Source organism: Labeo rohita, chromosome 19, assembly GCF_022985175.1.
Source record: "Labeo rohita strain BAU-BD-2019 chromosome 19, IGBB_LRoh.1.0, whole genome shotgun sequence".
NCBI lineage: Eukaryota > Metazoa > Chordata > Actinopteri > Cypriniformes > Cyprinidae > Labeo > Labeo rohita.
The window spans coordinates 33,168,929-33,179,899 of NC_066887.1; the positions used below are offsets into that span (position 1 = coordinate 33,168,929).

Here is a 10,971-nt window from a genome sequence, read left to right on the forward strand (position 1 = left end):
CCAAAGTACCATACCTGTGTTGCCCAAGTTAACGGTGGAGAGGAGGATCTGGTGGTTTACAGTGCCAATGGCAGCCAGCAGATCCAATAGCATAAGAATGGATGACTTGGAGTTCACACTTTCCAGCTGAAGAGTTTCTCTCAAACATCAGTAAACCAGCATTATTCAATGTCAAGACAACTCTGACTGTGTTTTGAAATTCAGTGATAAACAAATGCTTCCCCCATAGAAGAAAAACATGCAGACATGCATAAAGCAGGATAACAATCAAGATATATTAGCAAAAACCGTAAAACAAAGAAAACAACACTTAACTGAATGTCCAGACCAGAAGCAAGGGGTAATCCTTAAACAAGAAGTCCAATAATGGCATCAAAATATCCCCGAATATCTCTTGAGTCTCCATGAGCAAGTAATCATTGTTTAACGATTAAAAAGTGGGGGAAAAAAACATCTGGAAACAGGTCCAAAAACAGGTCATGCTCCAGATGCACCTGAGTTTTTAAACATTGCATGTGCACTCTAAGAGCTGCTATGTTTCCTCCAAGCTTCCTTGTATCTGCTCCAGTAAGCCTTCCTCTGATCAGGTGCTCAATTTCAAAACAAAAGATGTAGTATTTACTCTGGAGTTGTAGAAGTCCTGAAGGTTGGGCAGGTGCAAACCAAATCGGGTCAGCGCTACTCTAAAAACATCACACAACATCACTTCCCCAGCAAGGGGAAAATGAATAAAAATACTTGTTCAGTCATGGTTGCTCCGTTTATTTGTAATCACAGAAAAGCGTAAATCAAGTCAGTCCATTTAAGTCCAAAGGCATACACGTATAACACAATAGAAAAACACTGATAAACTCATATGTTTGCATCAACTTCTTTAGAAAGAAGGAGAATTTATATTAATTTTCCACAAAATTATATTGTCCTGTCTCACTATACTGTTAATCTTTCAGCCAAAGCAACAGAAAGAGCTCGCAAACCAAAAACCTAAGTTATACAAGTTATTAAATGGATATGAAATTTATTATGAATATTAATCAAGATACAGGACAAAGACAGAACAAGAAACCAAATAAATACACAATTATAATCATATAGGATTTGTCTAAGTTCTTCCAGCGGTAGAGGAAATCCACAAAAGTCCACAATCTTTTCCACAGTGGTGTCATCTGTAAACTTCAGGAGGTTGACAGTGGGGTCTTCTGCTGTGCAATCATTTGTGTAGAGGGAGAAGTAAGGAGAGCACACACCACTGAGGAGCTCCAGTGCTGATGGTGCGGGTGTTTGTAGTGAGTTTTCCAGGTCTCACTGCTGCCTGTTTGTCAGGAAGCTGGTAATCCACTGACAGATGGAGGTGGGTACATGGAGCTGCATCAGTTTATTCAGAAGGGTATCCAGGATGATGGTTTTGAAAGCCGAGCTGAAGTCCACAATCAGGATCCTCACACAGGTTGCCAGGAACCTAGCCCAAAATTAGCCGAATCGCATTTTGAGGGGGTTCTCTGTTAAACTGCACGTTTTTTTGGTGGGGTGTCCCTGGTAAAATTCACATTTCAGGTTCTCCAGTAAGGCTCCAGTAATGTCCTTCAAGTAGGTCAAACCCAGTCTCTAAAATGACTCTTCTACTACACAAAAGTGAGTACTTTTTCTTCACCAAAACCGTACATACTTTAAAGGCACAGCATAAGTACACAATTTGGGATGCAACATGTCACTTGCTTCAGACCTTAATGAATCAGCCATTTGAGCAAATCATTTGAATGAATGATTCAGTGACAGACACTTTCAGCCATCCACTGGCGGTTTTAGTTTCATCTCAAAACTTTATGATAAATTTAAATGCATTAATGTTACTAAACAATCTGTAAATATATCTAAAATGACACTTTTGTGTTCTTCTGTACACCTCTATAGTGCAAAGATGAATTTTGTTGAATTTTGTTGAATTTTGTCTTCCGGTTATAATTTGGTTACAAACTCTTCAAACCAGAGTACAACTTAGTTATGAGTCCCTATCTGTTATTTTCGAACAGATTCAGTTCTCTCAGGCGTGACGATTTTCGAGCTGAAGTCAGAGCAGCACAACTTTCACGTGTGAGACCGCATTTCCTCAACCTGTAGAGAACAATGACAAGCATTAACTCGATCACAAAGAGAGATGTAATATATATATATATATATATATATATATATATTTTTAAAGCTGATTTAAACTCTTCAACGGTCCTCCTGGCACCCCACTGTCCTCCAAAGTTTATTTTCAACCTGTTTCAGCACACCTGCAAGTTTATTTTAATGTGATCCTGAAGAGCCTGATTAGCCATTTCAAGTGTGTTTGATTAGGGTTGGAACTAAACTCTCCAAGACAGTGGGTCCCCAGGAGCAGGGTTGAAGATCTTTGAGATATAACATCTTTACATCATTAAATGTTTACACTTACTGTAAAGATAATTTTACCATGTCAGACACTTTGATTATTAAACATCCTCTTCAATTATATTAGTTTGGGATTTAATTTTGCTTATTATTCATATAGGAATATGAAAGAGAATGTTGGCACATTCATATGATCTTACGACAGAGTTTCCAGTTTAAAGCGAGGATCCTTCAGCAGATCACAGATCTGATTCACTGCTGTGTGTCCTAGTGTATTTTCAGAGAGATACAGTTCTCTCAGGTGTGATGGGTTTGATTTCAAAGCTGAAACCAGAGCAGCACAACCTTCATCTGTGACTCCACAATTACCCAACCTGTAGAGAACAATGACACTCTTCAGTCTCCCAGTTCAGGATCTACAGCATGATAAGCAGGAACTTCACAATCAGAAAGAGAGACTTAATCCACAACATGATTAACAGGTCAAGACTAAGGTGCAGGTTCATTTCAATATCAAAGAAATATTTTTTTTTTTAATATCAGCTTTCCCAAATCCTCAAAACAATTGTATGAAATAAAGCAGCTTTAACATGTTTACATCATAAAGTAAAGACAGTGAAATTGTCAGACACTTTGTAAAGAATCTCATGACAATTAAACATCTTCAATTATAGGACCGGACACATTTTTTTAGTTTTGGGATTAATTTTGTTCAGTCATCATAAGAAGAAAAGTACAAAAAAGATTTATACAATCTTACCACAGTGTATCCAGTTGACAGTGAGGATCCTTCAGTCCATCAGAGAGCAACTTCACCCCTGAATCTCCTAGTTTATTTGTAGTCAGATACAGTTCTCTTAGGTGTGAGGGGTTTGATCTCAGAGCTGAAGCCAAAGCAGCACAACCTTCATCTGAGACATCACAATAACTCAACCTGTAGAGAACAATGACACTCATCACCCTCTCAACTTCTCAATATATATATATACATACACACACACACACACACACACACACAAGCAGCAATTACTGGGGTTCAAGTGATTTAAAGCATTTAGGCGCAAATTATGTATTATTGAGAAAGCCTGTAACTACCTAAATCAATTACTAAAAAGGGTACTTATTTGCAATTTTAGGTAATTTACGACAGAAATACAATGATTTTTTTTTAATTTATGGGATTTACGGTTACAGTGCCACCTATAGTCCAATCCCAATAAAAATTATATGCTGCATGCTCTCACCTAATTTTGTAAAACTTCCAAGTTTTCATTCAGGAATTATAGGCTTGTGTGTATATTTGGTTTCTCCCATTTTTTTTTTTAAATTACCCTGTTACAACTAACCAAAGTGTAAAATGTAACATTTTTCCACTGCAGTGGTTTGCTTGCCATTTTATCATTTTTATATTATATCGCAATAGAGTAAATACTGTATAAAATATATATATATTCTATATTTCGGTTTCTATTTTATTTAATTAAATTTTATTTATTTATTTGATTATTTAGTTTTATTTTAATGGTACCTGCAATGACTGACTGTCATAAAGCCAAAAGCAATTGAATTATTTAAAATTAGATTTAACAAATATGTTTTATTTATGTTTACATTTATACATTCTTACCACAGATTCTTGACTTTACAGTGAGGATCCTTCAGTCCATCAGACAGCAGATTCACTCCTGATGCTCTCAGTTTGTTTCCAGTCAGATCAACACTTTGCAGATGTGAGGGATTTGATCTCATAGCTGAAGCCAAAGCAGCACAACCTTCATCTGTGACACCACAAGAACTCAAGCTGTACAAATTAGAGATGCATGGTGAATTCACACCAGCTACAACTATAGAATAAATGTGTAAACTGCAAATGATTTACAGAGGAAATAAAACATTCACATAAACAACGTTAAAGGGGTCATAAGCTGAGAAATCCAAGGTCCCTTGATCTTTTGAGGTATAAGAGGTCAAAACATCCTTTAAGTTTCAGAACTCAAAATATTCTTGTTAATCTAAAAACAGCTGCCAAAACAACAGGTTGTGGAATGTGTCATTTTATGACATAATACTGTGGCCTAAACACCGCCTCTGCAGAGGATGATCGACAACTACTTCTACATCAAATAAATAAATAATTAAAAACACGCAGTTCATGACCCCTTTAAGGCCAATTTACACCATACAGACAGATACCAATGCCAACAGCCAACCAAATGCATCACTTCTCAGACTCTTCTCAGATGTTCCAAGACATGACAAATGCTGATTCAACATGTTCAATAGGTGAAAACAAGTAACGAAAAAAGCCAGCAGACGCAGATGGGTTAACACGCTTCATGCTTATAAACCTCAAGGAACATGTCTGCTGCCATTTGTCTGCATCTACTGGTGCTGTGTGAATTGGCCTTTAGAGGGCAAACAGTCTGAATCAAACAGTGTCAGTATTAGTTCACCTAAACAATAAAATTCTGTCATTGATTACTCTCATGTCGTTCCAAACCACAAATTAAGATACAAAACGCCGGCTCCTGCTTCAGCAGTACTCTCGCAAATGGCAGCAGAATAGGCACAGAAGAGTAGAATTGTTGAATAAAGTTGTTTTTTTTGTTTTGTTTTTTGCACACAAGACGTATTCTCATAGCTTCATAACATTAAGGTGGAACCACTGATATCAAATGGACTACTGTAACAATGTCATTATGACCTTTCTAGGCCTGGGAACATTTCAGTTGGTTACTGTCTATGCACAGTCAGACAGCTCTCTGATTTCACCAAAAATATCTTAGTTTGTGTTCCGAAGGTAAACAAAGGTCTTAAAGGTTTGGAACGACATGATGGTGAGTAAACAATGACAGAGTTGTCATTTTTGAGTGAACTATACCTATAAAATAAAAAAATTGATAATGTTTAATGTAGTGGTTGCTGTCAGTGTGACTTACTAAGCAAATCTGCATTCTTTAACCACAGGCAGCAGCTTCTGAAGAACTTCATCTGCTCTATTTTGGGCCCCAATAAAGTCTTTTAATGTAAAAACATCCATCTCCTCCTCTGATGTCAGCAACACATAAACCAGAGCTGACCACTGTGAAGAGGAGAGTTTGGTTTTTCCTATTTTTCCAGATCTCAAATAATCTTGGATTTCCTGCATCAGTGAACGATCACCCAGTTCATTCAGACAGTGAAACAGATTGATGGATCTCTCTGGAGAGTGATTCTCCCTAATGCTCTGTTTGATGTACTGAACTGTTTCCTCTTTGTTGTAGGAACAGCTTCCTGTCTGTGTCAGTAGTTTTTGTAAAAGAGCATGATTGGACTCCAATGAGAGACCCAGAAGAAAACGCAAGAAAAGATCCAGATGTCCATTCTTACTCTGTAAAGCCTCATTCACAGCTCTCATATGCAGCTCAGATATTAAATTACATTTCTTCTGGTTTAAAACCTTAGACAACAGACTTTCTTTGGTTTGGTCAAAGACACTGATGTTGTAATTTGTAAAGGAGAAATGTGCATATAGAGCTGCGAGATGTTCTTGGATGCTCAGATGAACAAAGCAGAAGACTTTCCACAGATTCAAGCCAAACTCCTCTCTAAAGATCTGAGTGCACAATCCTGAGTACACTGATGCTTCTGTCTCATCAATGCCACATTCTCTCAGGTCTTCCTCATAGAAGATCAGGTTGCCTTTCACAAGCTGCTGAAAAGCCAGTTTCCCCAGTCTGACAATCATGTCTTCATCCTTCACTTTCTTCTCATAGTCCTTTTCATGTTTGATGTTGGTCTGAATGATCAGGAAGTGTGTGTACATTTGAGTGAGAGTCTTGGGAATCTCTCCACTCTCTGCTTCACTCAACATCTTCTCTAGAACAGTGGCTGAGATCCAGCAGAACACTGGGATGTGGCACATGATGTAGAGGCTCTTTGATGACTTCAGGTGTGTGATGATTGTATTGGCCAGACTCTGATCACTGATTCTCTTACTGAAGTATTTCTCCTTCTGTGGATCATTGAAGCCTCGTACCTCTGTCACTCGATGGACACACTCAGAGGGAATGAGATCAGCTGCTGCTGGTCGGGAGGTGATCCAGATGAGAGCAGAGGGAAGCAGATTTCCTACAATGAGGTTCGTCAGCAGCACATCCACTGAGGCTGATTCACCAACATAACACAACCTCACATTGCTCTGAAAATCCAGAGACAGACGACACTCATCCAGACCATCGAAGATTAGCAACAAATTATATTCATCACAGGATATGTTCATTTCTTTTGTGTCAGGGAAAAAGATATGAAGAAGATCTGAAAGACTGAGTTTTTTGTCCTTCATCAAGTTGAGCTCTCTGAAAGGAAGTGGAAATATAAGCTGGATGTTCTGATTCTCTTTCCCTTCAGCCCAGTCCACCATGAACTTCTGCACAGAGACGGTTTTTCCAATGCCAGCGACTCCCTTTGTCAGCACAGTTCTGATCGCTTTGTCTTGTCCAGGTAAAAGTCTAAATATGTTTTTGCATTTGATTGGTTTGTCCTCTGTTGCTGCTCTCCGGGATTTTGTCTCAATCTGTCTCACCTCATGCTCATTACTGATCTCTCCACTTTCACTCTCTGTGATGTAGAGCTCTGTGTAGATCTCATTCAGGAGTGTTGGGTTTCCCTGCTTTGCTATTCCTTCACACAGACACTGAAACTTCTTCAGCAGACTTGATTTGAATCTGGCACCAATTAAAAATGAATTTTTTTTATTTTTTTGAATTTTGAAGCTTTCAGCAGAGAGTGATAGACAAAGATATTCTGCTATCTGTAAAGAAATGCTGTACCTCGGGATAGATTCTCCCTTATTTGTTAGCATAAACATTGCCCTAGGCCTGTCTCCTTCCATGGACTCACATCTCTGCTCTTGTGGGATTGATTTCTTCCTGTAAAATAGATAGACTTTAATATCCATATAATAATAAAATATAGTAGCGATTATAGACAGTTTGGGACTTAATAGAATACATGTAACAGCATTATGTATTGGAATCAGGATATAAAAACACTTAAGTAGTCAGATTACAGGTAAATTTGCTATACGTCATCTGTCCATCCAGACAGAAATGTCGTACCTCGGATCAGCCGATCTGCGTCTTCCAGCAAATTTGAATGGTATATCCATAGATTTGTCGCTCTTCATGGACACACAGCTGGGCTCCGGTGGGTTTGATTGCTCTCTCTGGAACTGACTTCATTAGAATTGAGACAACAAAAGTCAGAACTGACATAAAAATGATTTAAATAGTTGATATGACAACTGTACATTGTACAATGCTAAATGTCATCTTTCCATTCAGACAAAAACACTATACCTCATATCAGTTGATGTGCGTCTTCCAGCAAATTTTAATGGAATATCCATAGACTCACCACTATTCATGGACACACTACTGGGCTCTGGTTGGCTCGTTTGCTCTCTCTGGAATTGACTTTAATAGAATAGAAACAACATAACTCATAATAGTATAGAGACAAGAACTGTTCATATAGTTGATATGACAAGTATACATTGTACAGTTCTACATGTCATGTGTCCTCCAGGCAGAACTTTTGTACCTCTAATGACTTCAATAAAGACAAAAGAATAGTCAAAATAGAACAGACGGTAGAACAGATTATATACAGTTGATATACCAACCGTATGTTGTACAATGCTGAATGCCATCTATTAGTCCAGAAAGAAACGTTGTACCTCGGATCAGTTGATGTGTGTCTCCCAGCAAATTTCAATGGTACATCCATAGACTCGCCACTCTTCATAGACACACTGCTGGGCTCCGGTTGGTTTGATCGCTCCTTCTGGAATCGACTTTAATAGAGACAATATAATAGTCATAATAGAACAGATTATATACAGTTGATATAACAACTATACATTACACAATGTTAAATGTCACCAATTTATCCAGACAGAAACATTGTACTTCGGATCAGTTGATGGGTGTCTTCCTGCAAATTTTAACGGTACATCCATAGATTCGTCACTCTTCATAGACACACAGCTGGGCTCCGGTTGGTTCGATTGCTCTCTCTGGAATTGGCTTTAATAGAATTGAGACAACAGAAGTCAGAGCTGACATAAAAATGATTTAAATAGTTGATATGACAACTGTACATTTTACAATGCTAAATGTCATCTCTCCATCCAGACAAAAACACTGTACCTTGGATCAGTTGATGTGCGTCTTCCAGCAAATTTTAATGGAATATCCATAGACTCGCCACTCTTCATAGACACACTGCTGGGCTCCGGTTGGTTTGATCGCTCCTTCTGGAATCGACTTTAATAGAAACAATATAATAGTCATAATAGAACAGATTATATACAGCTGATATAACAACTATACATTATACAATGTTAAATGTCATCAATTTATCCAGACAGAAACACATTGTAGGTGCCTTCCCGCAAATTTTAACGGTACATCCAGTTGATAGGTGCCTTCCCCTTCTGAAATCAAATTTTAACGGTACATCCATAGATTTTATCCAGACAGAAACATTGTACACTCTTCATAGACACACAGCTGGGCTCCGGTTGGTTCGATTGCTCTCTTTGGAATTGGCTTTAATAGAATTGAGACAACAGAAGTCATTACAGACACAACAATTGAGTTAATATGATAACTGCACATTATACAATGCTAAAGGTCATCTTTTCATCCAAACAGAAACACTGTACCTCGGATCAGTTGATTTTTGTCTTCCAGCAAATTTTAACGGTACATCCATAGATTCATCACTCTTCATGGACACACAGCTGGGCTCCGGTTGGTTTGATCGCTCCTTCTGGAATCGACTTTCATAGAGACAATAAATGGAACAGATTAGGCATATTACTAACCAAAAATTAAGTTTTGATATATTTACGGTAGAAAATTTACAAAATATCTTCTTGGAACATGATCTTTACTTAATATCCTAATGATTTTAGGCATAAAGAAAAATTGCTCATTTTGGCGATTGCTACAAACATATCCGTGCTACTTAAGACTGGTTTTGTGGTCCAGGGTCACATATACAGTTGATTTAACAACTCTATGTTGTACAATGTTATCTATTCATCCAGACAGAAATGTTGTACCTTGGATCAGTTGATGTGTATTTTCCAGCAAATTTTAAAGGTACATCCATAGACTCAACACTCTTCATGGACACATAGCTGGGCTCCGGTGAGTTTGAGCGTTCCTTCTGGAATCGACTTTAATAGTATAGAGACAGGAACCATTTACTCAGTTGATATGACAACGGTACATTGCACAATGCTGACAGTCATCAATCTATCTATGTGCATCTGGAGAGAAATGTCGCACCTCAGATCAGTAGGTGTGTTTCCTTCAGCAAATTTTAAAGGGACATCCATAGATTCAACACTCTTCATGGACACACAGCTGGGCTCTGGTGAGTTTGATCTCTCACATAATTTACTTTAACAGAATAGACAAAAGAATTCATATAGTTGATTTTACGTGCAGATAAACCTCATAGAGAATCTTATCTCTAGACAAGCTTTACACTTTTGAAAAGTGATGATGATCCATCCATTCTTGGCACCAGTATACAATAGAGACAACCACTCAGAACACCTGTAACAGCCTGTAATGTGGCACACAATGTCTTTCTAGAAGACTGGGATCATATAAAGATTTGGTCAAAAAAAATTTTGATGTACCTGCATCCAGGAGAAAAATCTCCATCGCTGAATGTTTGTGTGTCCTCCATGATTCATTCAGTCTTCAAGAAACTGCACAGGTAAGAGTCTGATGAGTCATAACACTGACTAAAAACAGATATTATTTATAAATTACCTGAATATAGTGTTAATAAAGACAAATAAGCAGATTTAATAGACATCTGCACTACCTGTCTGTTAAATGTTTACAAACACTGAAATCTCATATTTGTAGTTTCCTTCCTTTCTTATTACGTAATTGATGAAAGCTTCAAAAGATGAATGAGGCAAAAACATATACAGTTCTGAGATACAGAAACAGTTCTGCAGAATTGTTACACCATTGTTTCTTTAACATTATTTATTATGAGCACACCATCCTCAAGTTACTTTTAAGTAACCCTGTAGTACTTAACCATACTTGGTCGAAGAATCTTCAGTCTGGGTACAAAACGGCGCACGTACACAAAATCCAGTTCATATCCCTACTTTTCAAACGTAGTTAGTAATTAGTAATTAGTAACTACCTCACCATGTTTGATCAACAGGTTATGAACTTTTAAACTATGAATATTTATTGGGTTCTGCGCGAATAAGTAATAAAACGTATTATTGTAATAATATAAACCGTGCTAAAGCGGCAACTCTATGTTCTTATATGTCATTGAAATATTTAACGAATGGAAAACGTAACATAAAACTTTTGACATTTTTATAAAGCTTACTTTTCGTTGCATGTCATTACACGCATATCAGGACTCTAAACGCATTTCTGTTTGACATTTGACAGTGACGGAAAAAACAGCAGAGTACTGCGCATGTTCTGTGCACTAAAGATAGCGAGCCCTCACGGGGATGGCCGAGCCCACACGGAAAAACACGAGTTATATTTTCTGCTT

At 37.7% G+C, this 10,971-nt stretch overlaps 1 protein-coding gene across 4 annotated transcripts; it reads right to left on the reverse strand.

Moving 5' to 3' along the window:
- Positions 1-763: 763 nt before the first annotated feature.
- LOC127181791 (NACHT, LRR and PYD domains-containing protein 3) lies at positions 764-10,860 on the reverse strand. 4 transcript variants are annotated; one of them, XM_051136725.1, is made up of 15 exons: positions 10,798-10,860; positions 10,073-10,144; positions 9,714-9,827; positions 9,485-9,601; positions 8,565-8,681; positions 8,298-8,441; positions 8,093-8,209; positions 7,713-7,829; positions 7,473-7,589; positions 7,185-7,283; positions 5,313-7,079; positions 4,001-4,174; positions 3,134-3,307; positions 2,574-2,747; positions 764-2,112 (listed from the first exon to the last, which is right to left on the reverse strand). In XM_051136725.1, the coding sequence occupies exons 2-15, from the start codon at positions 10,120-10,122 to the stop codon at positions 2,010-2,012; spliced, it is 3,384 nt and encodes a 1,127-aa protein (XP_050992682.1). In that variant the 5' UTR covers positions 10,123-10,144; positions 10,798-10,860; the 3' UTR covers positions 764-2,009. The 4 variants fall into 4 exon arrangements, 3 of the variants coding, with proteins under 3 accessions (XP_050992682.1, XP_050992683.1, XP_050992684.1); XR_007829816.1 differs by lacking the exon at positions 764-2,112 and having other exon boundaries at positions 2,646-2,718; positions 3,279-3,341; XM_051136726.1 differs by lacking the exons at positions 764-2,112; positions 2,574-2,747 and having other exon boundaries at positions 3,243-3,341.
- Between the last annotated feature and the right edge of the window lie 111 nt (positions 10,861-10,971).

Coding starts and splice junctions, on each gene's coding strand:
- LOC127181791 (XM_051136725.1), bottom strand. CDS start 10,122: ATGGAGGACACACAAACATTCAGCGATGGAGATTTTTCTCCTGGATGC. Junction 8,442..8,564: donor CGCACATCAACTGATCCAAG/GTACAGTGTTTT, acceptor ATTCTATTAAAG/CCAATTCCAGAGAGAGCAAT. Junction 7,284..7,472: donor CGCAGATCGGCTGATCCGAG/GTACGACATTTC, acceptor TCTATTTTACAG/GAAGAAATCAATCCCACAAG.